This window comes from Trachinotus anak, unplaced genomic scaffold, assembly GCF_046630095.1.
Source record: "Trachinotus anak isolate AG129_WGS33_773 ecotype Australia unplaced genomic scaffold, CSIRO_AGI_Tana_v1 ptg000015l, whole genome shotgun sequence".
In the NCBI taxonomy this organism is placed as follows: domain Eukaryota; kingdom Metazoa; phylum Chordata; class Actinopteri; order Carangiformes; family Carangidae; genus Trachinotus; species Trachinotus anak.
This window is the reverse complement of record NW_027273866.1, coordinates 2,112,598-2,128,818: the sequence shown is the minus strand read 5'-3', so window position 1 is coordinate 2,128,818 and position 16,221 is coordinate 2,112,598. Positions and strand designations below refer to the sequence as shown.

At 41.1% G+C, this 16,221-nt stretch overlaps 2 protein-coding genes across 2 annotated transcripts; one reads left to right on the top strand and one right to left on the bottom strand.

Moving 5' to 3' along the window:
- The first annotated feature begins 9 nt into the window (after window positions 1-9).
- LOC139632866 (fibrinogen-like protein 1-like protein) lies at window positions 10-3,901 on the top strand. Its single transcript, XM_071498117.1, has 3 exons — window positions 10-457; window positions 565-720; window positions 1,673-3,901. Exons 2-3 carry the CDS (start codon window positions 576-578, stop codon window positions 2,365-2,367), a joined length of 840 nt encoding a protein of 279 aa, XP_071354218.1. The 5' UTR covers window positions 10-457; window positions 565-575; the 3' UTR covers window positions 2,368-3,901.
- A 7-nt stretch (window positions 3,902-3,908) lies between these two features.
- On the bottom strand, window positions 3,909-5,490 carry LOC139632862 (muscarinic acetylcholine receptor M5-like). The gene has a single exon (XM_071498108.1). The coding sequence runs from the start codon at window positions 5,487-5,489 to the stop codon at window positions 3,909-3,911; it is 1,581 nt and encodes a 526-aa protein (XP_071354209.1). The 5' UTR covers window position 5,490.
- Window positions 5,491-16,221: the final 10,731 nt, after the last annotated feature.

Below are 16,221 nucleotides of genomic sequence, written 5' to 3'. Positions count from 1 at the left end.
GAAAACTCAGTGCACACCCTCTGTGCAACTGTTCGTACTGCACTTTAACACAACACCGTACTATACCTCAAGCTTTAGTAGTTTATCACCAGCAGCAGGTTTCAGTTGAATCCCTAGGGTTCAGCCTGACCCGGACTTCAGCCTCACTCAGTCTTGAAGTGATTTAAGTAAGGCAGAGATATGGGTTTGCATAGCTCATATCTCTCAATTTACATGCAGGTTTATCTCACTTGACACAGATAAGTGGAGGGTGGGTGTCTGTCATTGTGATGTGAACCTGAGGCTGAAGTCCAGCTGTGACTGGGCAGGAGAGTGAACTCTGAATCTGTACTCAGCAGTTAAGAGCCTTGTTTGCATTCTGCTGCTTTTCATTTGGTCAGACTAATGCAGTAGCTGTGTTTCAGGTACAATAAAACAACATATTTCTGTCAACTCACTACAGGGCCCTTTACTGAAGGTAAGTACACTGATTTTATAGTTTTAAGGATGGTGTAACAATGGCTTCAATTTTTTTTCCTTAGTTACAGTTTTACTAAACTAAACCCTGTTGGTTTGATGGCACAGGAAAGTGAAGGATGAAGTGTTTGAGATGCTGGCTACCAGCAGTGGCCCTGCTGCTGCTGAGCGTGTCTGGAGCTAACATGGAGCATCTCCAAGCTGAGAACCTGCAGCTGCTTCCCCCACACGAGCATAACTTGGTCCTGAACCGTGGAATGAGAGGTATCGTTTGTTTGTGCAGACTTCCACTTTCAGTTTGTCTTTTCTTTTTGCTGTTTATCTTAATGACGTGGTCTGTTTGCAGTTGTTTGGGAAAGAAATGCAAATAACTTCTGGGGAATTTTCCAAATTGTACAGTGTGTATTTTGTGTGAAACAGCCCTGTTGTTGCTTTTTAGATGCTGAATTCATTTTATCTTAGATTGTCTGTGTCGATCCTCCTGTGGGTGTGGGTCAAATTCCAGCCTGTATATCCAAACTGCTTAGTGACTCATTATGAGGTGATTTGTGTACCTTAGTAAGATAGTTTGTCAGACAATTGTAATACTTTGGCAATTGATCATGGTTTTACCATGTTTACCGGCAGGACATTGAGAAACAATGATGGTGTACTGCTACAATCAATGTAATGTCTAATTCCTTCCTGTGCATTGCTGTAGCTTTTGACAACCAACAGTCTCTTGTCTATATCTTCATATTTAACAGACAGATGTCAATTCTCAGCCATAAAGCAAATAAGCTTATTAAATATCAAACCATAGACAAGATTAAATAATAAACAAACTAAGAATTTAGGTAAAGGTAACTGATATTTAGCATATTTGGTTAGGAAAATGTAGTTACATAACTGTGGCAAAATATATTAATATATTTTCATCACTACAAGGAATCATATGTCAGGAGAGTTAGTACAGAAGCCCCTATTGTACTGCTACCAGTGACCGAAGTATACACTGTACCCCTAGTCTGGCTCCACCTTTTTGGAGACACAGCACTATGGCATCATATAGATTAAAGTCTGATCAAAGGACCCCCCTCCCCCATTACACTTTTTTTAATTAAAACTTACTAATTAACCCCAATGTCTTTTTAAAAAGATTTATTGAGTAGACTGAGGCTGAGTTCCCCTTCACTCACCTTCACAGTTCTGACTGTTATGTTTTTTTGCCCAACAGTGCTTCCCAGAGACTGTTATGAAATGCTGATGACCTCTTCAGGCCAGGCCAGAGATGGGGTGTACCTGATCCAACCAGGTGACTCCCCCATCGTGGCCTACTGTGCCATGCAGGAGGGAGGATGGACAGTTGTGCAGCATATCACTGTTAACAGCAGCGTGGATTTTGATCGTACCTGGGCTGAGTACAAGCATGGCTTTGGGGATCTCACTGGGGATCACTGGCTTGGGAATGAATACCTTCATCAGCTCACCTGTGGTCCTGGGCGCTATAAACTAGGAGTAAAACTAGTGGACCCAAACGCCATTACAAAGATGGGGGAGTATGACCCCTTCCTAGTGGAAGACGAAGCATCAGCATACAGGCTGAGGCTGGGGTTGTTCCAGGGTACAGCTGTAGACGCTCTGACGCTGGACACAGAGAACTACCTGCATGACAACCAGAAATTCACCACTAAAGACAGAGACAATGACAACTACTTCCATAACTGTGCCAAGCTGGAGTTTCAGGGGGTGCCTGGAGGAGGTTGGTGGTACGATGCCTGTGCTGGTGCCAATCTAAATCGCAGAAATGTCATCTACTGGCAAAAGGACTGCAACAAAGAACGACTGTGCAAGTATGCGTGGATGATGGTGAGACCTACAGACACTGTTAAACTGATTCAAAGCAGAGACTGCCAGAAGGATGAGCTATAAGGACGCCATTGTTTAGCATTTGTGATACCAAGTTTGCAAAGGGCTACATGTGCTTTTTTTTTTTAGGTTGTTAGGTTTCTAACAAACCCTATAATGGGTGACATCAGTGATTTTCTCTTGATAGTTATTATGCTGGACATTGAATTCACCACATTTTATTCAGAAATGCATTGACATGGACAAATGCATGGATCACAAAATACTGAAAAGAACAAAAAAAAAATCATCACAAACTTGAAACACAGTATAAAAATGCATGACGGTTTTAGCTCTAGCTTTGTTTCCAACATACACCATGTCAATACATGAAGCAAAGCATCTCTTTCATTCCCCAAATTGCAAGTGCAGATTTCTGGTTTATCACAGTTACAAAAAGGTGTTTCATGACATTTATCCTATGACACATGTAAAATATCTTCTGCATGTCATCTTCCATCCAATGCTTACAGAAAGTAACATTTCACAAACAAACTGCATTATTATTATTTTTTTGCCACAGTACATTACAAATTTGCCAGAAATACACCGAAGATATGATGATATGATGTTGATTTAGCTATAGTTATTAAGAAAAAACAAATACTGTATTTCGATGCTCAAAGAAAAAGGAAAAGATCCTGAGGATGAAGAGTAATAAACAGGTTATAATAAACAATGTGTGCTCTTAAATATTCTCTATGTAAACACTGATATTGTTTAGCAAGTTTGTCATGTAGTTTGAATAGAATGACTGATAATGACAAATAAGTCACAGGGTGGACCAGTAGGGCTCAGTTTGATGTTATTTATACACTTTTGTTATTTCATCTATGGAAGAAAATACAGAACTTGAGATGTGAAAACAATGAATCTGAATCTATATTCACTCTTCTTTCAAATGACAATGGCACATGTGAAAAGGCTTTGATTATCATCAAGTTACAATCTTGATTTAGCAAGCAGATTCTGACATCGGGATGACACGTATTAGCCCTTTAAAATAAAATAGCAACTCCAACATGTGCATCCTCAATACAAACACATCACCTACAATATTAAACAGATCTTATATTTAGTGTGGGAAGCATTAACTTGAAGGGGAAGCTGTCAATTTTAAAACTTTTGAACCAATATACAGTGTTGACTGGAACAACTTTATTATGATCTCCAAGTAACCACCAGTCCATCTTGAATACAAACACAGTAAAATATGAGACAATCTGTGTTAAACAATGGTATTTTGTGTGTCAATTTTGGGGGAAATACTGGATTTTTAATATTTTACAATCTATGTACAGTGTCACTGATTACAGTATATCGGGACAATTTTATAATGTTCTTCAATTTTCATAGTTTGAGCAGTAATTAACATACACTATAGCAGACCTACTGATTAATGAACAACTTAATAAATTGTACCAACTTCTTTACATACAATTTTTACTTTTGATATCACCTAATATGTAGAATTCAAGTTCATAAAGCCAAGATTATCAGTACAAACATGATTTACAGCCATCTTCATACACCATCTTAAAAAAAAAAAAAAAAAAAAAAAAAGTTCATGTCAGTTTGGAGCTGACCACTGGGTTCTGTCCATACCAGTATAGTTTCTCCTCAATCCTTTTCTTCTTCCACTGGCAGAGTAAGAGCATGCGGAAGGTCTTCTGAAAAGTCTTGTTACACAGCGCATAGCACATGGGATTGACAGTGCTGTTGACATAGCACAGCCAGTAGCCCAGATGCCAGAGGGAGAGGGGGATGCAGTCTGAGCAGAAGGTGGAAATCAACACCATGATGTTATAAGGCGTCCATGTTAGTATAAAGGCCAGTAAGATAGCACTGAGAGTCTGAGCCGCCTTCCTCTCCTTGATCAACACCATCCTCTTCCTCTTGGTGATCTGGTTCTTCAGCGTGGCGTCAATGGGTTTAGATGTTGAGGAAGTAGATGGAACGCTCATGGACTCAGCCGAGGAAAACGTCGACGACGCCGTTTTGGTGTCTCCATTTTTGCCCTGGTGCTCCACATGGGTGTCTTTGGCCATAGGTTTGAATTTGTAGGACACACACTTGCTGCTCCTCTGAGAGCTGCTTTTTGGTGGTGTCTGGAAGAAGCTGTCCTCGTCATAGCTGCTGAGCTGCTCGCTCTCACTGCCCACACCACCCTTGCTGGTCTCGCAAGCCTGGTTCCTGAATGACGGCTGGAAGCCTCCAGGGGACACAGGCCTCTCCTCATCTTCTGAGGAAGCATAACTATTGAAGGTGGTCAGCTGACCAGCTTTGGACCACTCGTCATTGATGGTGGCTGCTGATTTGGCAGCATTGCTCCTGCTGGAAGATGACCAGGAGGCTTGGTTCCTGTCATGCGAAGTTGATCTTAGTTTACAGCTAAAACAGGATCTGATAATGGTCTTCTGAGGCTGAGTGACCCCAGAGTCTGTGGCATAGTTAATCCCCTGAAGCTCAGCCAGATCCTTGGTCCTTTTCTCTGTCTCCTTGTAGATTCGACAGTAGAGGATTGTCATGACTGACACAGGGATATAAAAGGCTGCAATCGCTGTCCCAAAGGTTATTACAGGCTCAGAGAAAAACTGGATCTGGCATTGCCTCTCAGGGACAGTCCGTTTCCCTACAAAGTATTGCCAGCAGAGTATTGGTGGAGCCCACAGAATAAGTGACACCAGCCAGGCTAAACCTATCATTATCCCAGCTCGTTTGGGCGTCCTTTTGGCCCTGTAGGTCAGAGGCCTGGTGATGGAGAAATATCTGTCAAAACTGATCACTAACAGGTTCATGACTGAAGCATTACTGGCTACATAGTCTACCGCCAACCACAGGTCACAGGCGAGGTTTCCTAAGGCCCAGTAGCCCATCAGTATATAAGAGGTATACAGATTCATGGAGAAAACGCCTATGATAAGGTCTGCAGCTGCCAGACTCAGCAGGTAGTAATTGTTCACTGTCTTTAGTTGGCTGTTGACTTTAAAGGAGAGCATTACCAGAACATTCCCCACAATCGTGATGAGACTGACTATAGCTGACACAGTCGCAATGGTTATCACCTCCCAGAGACTGTGTGTCACTAGGTGGGTATCCATTGTACTGGTATTTACAGTGGAATTCAGCATGTTATCCCCTTCCATGGTCTTGTGTTTAGTGGCATCCAACCATGACAAGCGTGTTTTGATTTGTCATCTTCACAAACATCTTCTGGGAAGAGAAGAAAGAAAAGGTCATACTTTATTTCTGCAAAAAAAAAAAGAAAGAAAGAAAGAAAGAAAAGAAAAGAAAAGAAAAAAAATCCATTCATGACCATTAGATGGCATCATTTAAGCATCAAATAGTCACATTCACACTGAGGAGGCAAGTACACAGGCTTAATATATTTTTCTCTTTAAAACTAAATGTAAAACCTTGGCACGCCATACATCTCTTATAGATATTAGCATTCTCTTCATTTTAGTGAATTATATATGAATTTCTTCTTGAGGCATTGTTTTTTACTGTTGTTTGTGTCAAATGTATCTGATGAAAAAAATCTTCACACACAGTTCACAGAATAAGATGTAGCTCATGTGAATATACCCATATGGAGCAGTTTAGGCAATCTCTGCAACCATCTGTGGCACATTTCAAAAATCCAGGTCAATACATAATTTTGCTCTAAATCTATGCTGTTTTATTAATAGTGCATAAACTCGGTTCATTAAGATGTTATGAATGATTTTGGTCCTTAGAGTCAGCTTGAATTGTCTGCTGCTACCTACTTGGATCAGGAAGCATTTATCCTGGACTAAATCAATCCACCAATCACAAATGCCATAAGTGTGTAAAAACAGCATTTTTTAAAGTGTCTGCTTTGATTGATGTTTACAGAAAGTCTCACTTGGAGGGTTTCCATCTATTTTTTTGTACACACTCACTCACAGAGTGGTGAAGCTTTCCCAGAAAAACGTGGTGTATACCCTGCAGAGGTTCTCAGTCTTTCAGGGACTTAATGTATAGAGAAACAAGTGCATTCACTGTCAGATCTACAGCTACAGGCAATTTAGAGTTCATCTGCAAGTTTTTGGACTGTAGGATGAAAATGAATTGTCTGGTTGCCTATCCAGTTTTTAACATACAATCAACCCATAGCCAAGCATACATGGTAACTCATGTCAGCAATTCTATCTCCTGATCAAAGATAATAGATAACATAATTTCTAAAATTGCTCGAAGAAATACTGTTAGACGACACCATGATGAGTGTGCCCAGCTTTGGGTGTGCTGAAACATCCAAACATCTGCCTACATTTCAATCTCCACATCTTTCAGTCTCCACAGCCAACCACACAAGAACAGCACAACGGTGCACCAAAACATAATTTCAGGTTGTTTTTAAATAGCGGTTTGACTCACTGTTTGGTTTACCCTCCTAACATGTTTTCAAAGCAGTTTAACAAACTGGCCCGGCAGGGGTGAATGGCCTGCATGATGGAAAAATCACTTGAGCATTGTTGTTATTAATGATTAAGTTATATCCATATTCAGTGCAATGGTTCAACTATCAAGGCACTACTGATGGAGTACTCACATCCTACCCACATGTACCAGTGGAGGGCAGTAAACATCCTCCACATACTAAAGCTCACAACCCACATGGTCCCTCCACTCTCATCATAGAGCAGTGGTGTGTGTGCACATTTCATCCCTGGGTGCTGGACACTACAATTAACAGTGGGTGAGGGGCTATCCTTGCCAACCTGGACCTGTGTTTTCGAAACAAGCCCATGGGAAATTTCTATGGCTTCATGCCTTCTTCTTTCATGACCTACAAATGCATGACTGTGCCTTGTGATCTTGCTCTTGCCTTGAATGTTTTCATTAAATGTATTGAAGCAGCATTAAATCCCCTCTGTTTGAGTAGATATGCCAATAATTACACCCTGGAGGGAAAACATAGATTTCTACCCATTCAGACTGTACAGTATTTGACTTCACTGTCAGATGAGTTAAGAATTTCTCACTCCCTTATTCCAGCTTTGCAGAGAGGACACTCCTCTCTCTCAGGAAATACCTCAGCCAACTGAGCATCTGTATTTTCAGTCATGCCAATTGCTCATCTTAAAATTAGGGAATTTCAGTATGATGTTATAGCCCAGCATCTGTGTCTTGTGCATGACCTTCCAAGCTCTAAAATTATATGGTCAGATTCTTCGCAATCATTACTTCCTGTTGATAGTGAACAGTAAACCCACAGAGCATAAATCCATCATCAGGGAGGCATAGACTCTCTGAGGCTCTCAGTGTGGAGCAATAATGAACTCAGGGCAGATCACCTCCGCAGAGAAAATCCTCCATGTGTGTAGTAACAATTGAACCAGTCTAATCCCTTGAAACATGGCCATGGAGAAACCAAGGAAGCAGTCAATTAATGTATTAGCACACTTTTGTGGGATGCATTAGCTCTCAAAGGCCCTGTGATTAAGATACTAGCTACCCAACCCTGACCACTCCTACTATCCACAGACCAGGAGTGTGGGTCCACTCTGCTCAAAACATTGCAATAGGAAATTATAGTATGTATCAGAACATCAGCTTCAGAAAAATGAATGCAAGAAACTTGGATACAGTTATTTTATTTTCCCAGATCCCATAGTGTGAGTTTTTATCAATAGTCCTATTAACCCTAACTGCCCAACCTACAGAAGGTTATTGTTTTCTGAACTCAAGTAAAAGGAGATCTCTCTTTAATGCTCTCTTAGCTGGAAATGTAACATAATTCATACCCACAATACAACATTTTGGACGTAATAACTAACTCGTACTTCCTCACTCATTGGCATTCTTTTGACAGTGCCAGATTAGCAGGAGTGCCAGCGGCAGCCTGAGGCCCACACAAATAAAATTCCAGTCACTGCAGGGGTTCTCCTGCAGGACTTGGATTGTCCCTCATTTTGTTATATAATGGCATTTCATGTCACATCACTCAAATCCCCACATTATTACACTGTTTACCATAAGTGTGCCATTAATCTATCCACAGAATTATGTGCTATTTTTGCATTTAAGCCATTGTTATTTTTTCTTATTGAGTGTTTATCTTAGCAGGTGTCATTTATCATAGTGAGGCAAAATAGTACCTTGTTTTTCCCTTTTCCACACAGAGGGAAAGAATGTTCTTAGTAATTCAAAGCCTCACTAACATTTTTAGTCACACTAGCAGCATTGCTAACTTGAGTACTGACCCTATATACAGTCGACTGACTGAAGATTTGGTGCATATTTTCATGTCACCCTCACAATGAATTGTAATAACTTTGGTGACATATCCAGTGCCATCATCATTTTTAATTGTAGGTTACTGTGACCCATTACCAAATACCTGCAAAACTATGGTACTTTCTGTTTCATGCTAATGTTAGCAAATGTAAGCATGCTAACATGCCAAACTAAGAAAGTGAACATGGTAAACATCAGCATACTACCACTGTCATTATGAGCATGTTCGCATGGTGACGTAAGCATTTAGCCTAGAGCGCTGCTGTCCTTATAAACCTGCTAACTTGCCCATCAGCTATTTGGTTGTTTTCCTTTTAATAGCAGCAGGGAAACAACACACAGAAACATTTCGCCAGTGTGTTTATTGCTAATTAGCAAGTGTGAGCATACTGACACTAAACTAAGATTGAACAACATTAAACTAGTCTACAGTTACCAATATCATTGTGAGCATGTTAGCTTGCTGACGTTAGCACAGACCTGCTACTGTGGATGTGGACTCTAAGACTTGTTTACAGTGTAATTTGAGGGACATTTTGTAAAGTTATGGCTAATTTTACCCTCTAGGCACATTTATCTTAAGTAGGAATTCAGCCAAAAATATGTCAGCTAGTATAAAAACAGTCTCTAGAGCTTTATTTTTTCAATTTTTCATAACAAAAAGTGGATGGGGCTGAACTATCAGTGAGTAGCTATGATGCCACAAAAAGAATTAATTAATGATGATGAGCACGGTGTTTGAGAAACAAGGATATTCCTGACTCATCGATGACTGTTGTATGGCTTACACACACACACACACACACACACACACAAAGACTTGTTCTGCCTCTTGACCTCAAGAGGTAGAACAAGTCAAGCTTGCTAATAGCTTCTAAATCGAAGCAGGAAGCGTTTTAATGGTACACTCAGAGCTCAGAGAGTGGGGTAAACATGGACTCTGCATCACTATAAATAGTGAATATGGTCTGTTCTTGCCTGTTTTTGGCCTTTTTATGGATGCAGTTTGGTGTCAGATGTGACGCACAGTGTGGAAGAGCTTTGTGACGCTGTCTGGTCAGAGGAAAAAAAACAGTGGGTTTGAAAAACAAAGACACTGCTGCAGAATTTATGGTAGCATACTGCTTGCATTTTGCATAGTGTATGGGAATAAAAATACCTAATACCCAGAGGTCATTACAGCGAAGCAGTGCCAGATAGTGGTGCACAGAAATCTTGCCGTGCCCATGCCAAGTCTTCCTTATTACATGCATCCTAAGAGTATCAGACTGAAATGTTGTGTGAGCTGAGCGGGCATAAGTAATGGTCATTGATCCAGTGATTAGCAGTGCCCTATATGAAAGTGAGGACATACTAGGTAATGCAAATCCTGAGCCTCCATACTGATTGCAGAAGCAGACATGTTGAACAGTGGTTTCCTGCAGGTCCTACTGGCACCTGGCCATCACTGCTCCTATGCTGTAGCTCCATACACTGGCCCCCACCAGGCCTCCCAGTCATATGTAACCTTTTTCTACACTCTCCTGTGGCTGCAGCACAACTGCTCCGCACAGTGAAAACAAGAAAGCGAATAGTGTGTGTGTGTGTGTGTGTGTGTGTGTGTGTGTGTGTGTGTGTGTGTGTGTGTGTATGTGTGTGTGTGTGTTTATGGCATTTGTGAAAGAAAGGCAAAGAAGATGAGAGAGACCAAGAGAAGAAGAAGAAAAGGAAGCAGAGAGCAAAAGAGAGGTGAGTCAGCGCAAAGAAGGTGAAGGACACCATGTGTGTCTGCGTGGTGAGTATGTATGATGTGCAAATTAGCTCAGAGCTTTTTGGCATAATGGTTTTGTGCATGTAGTCAGTCCACTGACCCATGGTTAAGATTCCTGCATAGATGGTGATCTGAAAGAGGATCTATGACATGCTTGAATCATTCTGTTTATCAGGCGTAGGATGAGGATTACAAATGTTCACATTAAGAGCTGCTCAAAAACATGCAACCTGAAATATTTATCAGTGTGTTAGTGTTGGTGGCCAAAGATAGAATAAAGCCATTATTGACTAAAGAGACATATATAAAATCGGGTGTGGGAAAAGATGAATGTATGTGTAAGAATGCAGACTCCTTTTTTAAAAAATTTTATTTAGTGTCTAACACCTTTCTCCCCTGTGATTTTAAATCAGACTCTCTCTCTCTTATGAGAAATGATGAATATGATCATTAGATGAATATTATGATTTGCTTTTGGACATCACAGTGGTTTGGCAGCTGCTGAAGGGAATTAAATGATAACACTTGAAGCCTCTAGGAGTTCGAGTATGAGCAACCACCACATTTCATTAATGCCCCATCATTTGGATAATGATCAGGCTATAAACTCGTTTGTGTGAAGAGCTCTCTTGTCTGTCGCTACTTGTGCTTCTAGATTGTCATTTTTCCCAATTCACAACATGCCAACTTTCTTTAGGCTAGTGTTAAATTTGTCTGCAAAAACAACAGTGGTTGTTTGACTAACCTCCTTGCTGTTCAAATTTTCATTTTCAGTGAAGGGTGGAAGCATATGCTTGGGTGTTGGGGGGGGGGACACACGGACAATAAAACATATGTGTATGTTTCCCTCTCAAACTATCATCTCAGTGTGTCAATGTGCTTAAAGTGTTGTTTGCTGCTATATCTAAAATTAGAACAAAATTTGTCCAGGTCTTATGCCAGCTGGACAACTCCACCCCAAAAAATGCAATTTATCTAAAGAAAAACTGCTGCTGGTCTACAATCCAGTCACGATTTCTCCAAACCTACCAAACCATAACTGTTTTTCAGCAGCTGTTTCCAGGATTTCTTCAAGAGCACCAGCACCTTTCTGCATTTCTTGTAACACTTCACAAAATCTGGACTGGGTGGACTCGTTAAAATCATGCTTCACTGCTTAATCCTCCCCTGTTTTGTCATTTCCACTTAATCAAAGAAAGGAGAGGAGAGACTTGTGCTTTAGCCTTTAGGGAAAATTATTGATTGTTATTTTTTTTTCTTTTGGGAGAGAAATAAAATTACATAAAAATTTTAGAACCATGCAGTTGAAATTTCAAAGATATTCTAGAAGTCTAAAAGGAGATAGAGGGAGTAGAGGGAAGATGGGGTGTGGAAGAAATGGGTTTGTGCTATAAAAGGTATGTACAACCTATGGTAAAACACATTTCTTCAAGTTATTTGGGAATAAAATGTAACTGATCACAACCCAATAAACACATCCAGTCCAATCACAGCACTTTTCTATACACCAAGTCTTCCAGAGGAACAGATGCACACACACTTTTCCAGGACCACATCCTCTGTTGCCTTCATTAAGGTAAAAGGCGACATTAAAAATACATGCTCAGACCTCTCAGACATGCACTTGTGCACACATGATGCTCTTTCCCCTCAAATCCAGGTCATGCCTTCGTGCATTAATAAAAAAAAAAAAAAGTGCATTTTCAATCACTCATGATTCTTTGCAGACTGTGATACAAATGCTTGATGTAATGAAAAAAAGACAAATACTCACAGTTGAGTTTCATCACATCTCACATTCTGTTGTTTAAGGACAGACTGTGTCCCCCAGTGAGAGCAAAGTTCATGGTTAATCCCTTTGTTTTGCCTGGGAAGCCTTCGGGTCAAGTGTCGCGCTGAGGAACAGGATCACAACACAGTTGGAGAGAGGACTGAGGTGGTTGAGAAATCCTGCTGACTTGACCCTCGCATGCCAGAGGAGTTCAGGGGAAAATTGTGAGAACAGAGGCAGAGGAGAAAGAGGATAAAGAGCAGGAAGAGGGTGGACACCAGGAAGCTTCGGTCATCCCTGCTCAAGAGACGCAGAGTACAGCATCACCTCCCCATCAGCCATCCATAACAGCCACTGTGTGTCCAGATGAGAAGAGTATCCTCAAGTTGCAGAGCATCCCTCATTTAGAAATGAGAAGAATCTGCTCAGTAGCCAAAGAAATAGGAGTGGAGAGAACTTTTCCTCCCAGTCTGAGCTGAGCTGGATGAACTGAGCCGCCTCTGAGTTAAGTTGAAGCAGAATGTCACAGAGAGGCTGCCTGACGCCTGAGCCAAGTCACTGCTACTGCCACACTGCTGCCGCTGCTGCCTCTGCTGCCGATGCATCCACTCTGGCTGACAGACACAGATGTAGCTGACGCTAGCTAGCTGGGAGGAGAAATTCCCATAGGGCTGAATGGTTCATCATGTTTCGGGACAGTGAGCATGCAGCTCAGACCACAGAGTGTGTGTGAGAGAGAGAGGGAGGGAGGGGGGGAGGACGGAGAGGGGAGAGAAAAGGAGGTGGCCGGGTGACTTCAAGGGGTTTCATTTTGGAAGGTGTCAGGGTGGGAGGGAGATTGTGGGAGGGAGTGTGTGTGGAGGTGGTGGAGAGGGTGGTGTTTAGTCAGACAAGTCAAGCCAAACCCTGTCTTTGTGCGGTTGCATGTTGGTGTCACGCAAACCATTAATGACCTCCATTGGCATGTCTTTTGTGTGTCTTTTACAGAACAGCAAGAAGAGACAGTGACCCTCGTTATCACCAGCCCCGGCCCTCCCAGTGTTTGAACAACACTGAGGCAACATTAAAGCAGCGTGGCTATCAGCAAACTCATCTGCAGAGCATGAAACACCACTGCTGCCTTTGTGCCCACATGGGAGAGCACTGACATGGCTGTGCCCGATAAGCAGACAACTGAAGTGACAGATGTTTTTCACTAGGACCATTTTGTGTGTGTGTGTGCGCGCGCACGCGTGCATGCACATGTGTATATATACAGCATGCATGTCATTGTGCTGATTGGGGAATTACTTGCTTGGCATTAGGTGACTGTCCTGGATGGTTGTAAAGTCCTTATATGTTTTAATCTGGATGATGGGGGCTGATCCGTGCCATGAGCCCCAATCAAATCACCAGAGAGATACACTGATAAATCCAGCTGCTGCCGACATAGTACTTTGTATTGTAGAATACACTGAAGGTATTTTCCCTCCATGTGATTTATGGCATTGGCTCATATTCACAAGGTCACAGGACAAAACTGGCTGTTTATCTGGTGCTTATTCATTTCAGAGAATTATCAAATTACCCTCAATTTCTAAGCTCTGGATACAGTGAGTATATCTGTTTTATTGTATAGTTTAATAAAGTGATTTCCAGCCTTGGCGTCAGGACCCCGCTCACATTTTGCTTTTCAACCAATGTATGTGAACCCTATTTTACTTTGAAGGGTCACAAGCCAAAAAAACCTCTGGAAAATGCTTGATTTATTCAACAAATACTAACCTGTTTGAGAACTAGGAGTGCAAGTAAGTAAAAAAAAGTCATTTTCTGTATTTTTATACCACATTTTTAGACAACATGTCACAAAGTATTTCACAATAAAAGACAAAAGAATGAAAAATACAGACAAAATATGGACGTGATAAATGAAATATAAATAAAAAAAGATACATTAAAAAAAACTTCACACACACAGAGAGAGGCTGGTTAGTGGATAATAGACAAACGACATTCCCTCCTATACTTCATATTGACATTTGTCATAATGCAGCTCTCACACTGAAATGATTTTGCTACTAGGTCAGAGCTATATGCCGATGATATGATTGATATGTTTCATGAGAATCCCTCCATGTCTGTTGCACAGAGCATCGTTTATATATATATATATATATATATATATATATATATATATATATATTATATATATATAACCCCCCACCCTCCACATTCCACACTGCCTGATAGTCTGATTTAAAGCCATTTCCAGGCAGCTGGCCAAAGGACAGACACCTGGCTCATCATTACCGTTGAATCGCTGACCTGCACAAAGTTTATAGGGTAGTCGTATTTTTATGTGATACAACCACACATTGACACACAGACACAAAAGCACTGGTGCGCACACCCACAAGCATGTTACCTTTCATGCTCATTCAGATGTGCCTTATTGATTAAATCATAAAAGTCTATTAGAAATAATGAGAAACTGATGCACAATTAACTTTCTAATTAAGTGTGCGATTGAAAATTGATAATAGATCAATAACTGAAATGAAGCATATGACCTTTAACACCAAAGGCACAAAATAATAGTTTTCCAATACATTTTTTTCTTCTGATACCTTTTTGATTTTGATCTTTCCTGCCTCATCCTCTGGAGAACGGTATTCACCAGGTTACTAATGATCGATAATGATAGCAGATGTCAGGAGGCACTGAAGTCCACTCTCATTCAGACATCCTCCTCTCTGCCCATCTGCATCCTAAAGGCATGTCTGTTTTTCCACAGGTCACTGTCTGATCGCTGTGCGCCTGTGAGAGAGACAAGATGAGGGAGGACATCAACACAACCGGAGATGGATTGCATCTGTCCACAGTCCACAGGGCTTGCTCATCTCCTGACCCAATTGTGCGCCCATATGCTGGCAAAAACAAGGATCAGCCTCTACATGGTGCAATTCTAATATCTTTTTTCTTTCTGTCTTTTTTTATCCTTTCCTCCCATGCTCATTCTGAAAGTATTCTGTGCTTGGAGTTAAAAACTGTTCATTAACTAAAACTTCAATGAGCTTTATTTAGCTGACTACTGGTGTAATACACACTTTGGTGTAGGTTCTTTTTTATTAGCTAAATTAGAGATTAACTCCCATCACTATAAACGATACAGATCCAGCAGAATTACCTCGCTGACACTATCGATGGCTCACTCCGGAGCCCTCTTTAATCTAGTTGATCCCCGGCATACATGTCTCTCCATGCTGGCTGAAAGAATCGACTCCTCTGCTGTTCTTCTCTCTTCAAGGCTTTGATGTGCAACAAATGCTTATCTGCCGTCGTGACTGCCTATCCGTTTATGTTTTTTTTTTTTTCTCTGTATCCCACTGCCCCCCAAGCAACAACTCCTTTTTGACATAATGATTTGCCAATACCTTGTACTGTTTCAGTGGATTTACAAGTCCCCCTGCTGTGGAGCTCGCTCTTAGAAAAGACTGGTTTGTTTGCAGCTCTTACACGATCAGACACACAGGGTTTTCCTGTTTCAAGCAATTTTTTGCACAAAACCATTTGATAGTTGTGCAATTTCTTTTATATATTTTTATAATTTTATAAATTAGAAGCAGTGACGAGCAGTCACTGAACAACAGTAACTGAGTGAACCACCAGCTCTGTACACCTCCTCCAGGTACTAGTAACTCTACCAGGGCTGGGAGGCACATGAGCTCTCCCTCTCTACAATGCAACTTTAATGTTGCCTCACAGAAGAGATTAGGTGGTAGGCAGCTCTGATTGAGGACCTGTGCATTGCACTCCTTTCCAGACATTCAACACCGACTCTTCAGACACTCCTGCGTCAACAACAATGACCTTGCTGGACGAGACCTGGGTTAACCTCTGCACATGTGAGTTGCATGAGTGTGTCTTACAAACCGAATAAGCAGTACCTCTGTAAACCATAGTGATAAAGCTTTAGATTACAACCTGCAAATTACAGTAATCATTTATTACATACTGTGGTGAATGTCTTGTCATATCATCGGATCATCGCAATAAAGGAAGCAAACACTTTTATTACAAGACAAATTTAATTTAAAGGGCTATTTGTAGG

What these genes read in the sequence shown, in the direction of transcription:
- LOC139632866 (XM_071498117.1), top strand. Translation starts at nt 576, where the DNA reads ATGAAGTGTTTGAGATGCTGGCTACCAGCAGTGGCCCTGCTGCTGCTG. An exon ending in CCTGAACCGTGGAATGAGAG is followed by an intron (nt 721 to 1,672) that starts GTATCGTTTGTT and finishes TTTGCCCAACAG; the next exon opens with TGCTTCCCAGAGACTGTTAT.
- LOC139632862 (XM_071498108.1), bottom strand. Translation starts at nt 5,489, where the DNA reads ATGGAAGGGGATAACATGCTGAATTCCACTGTAAATACCAGTACAATG.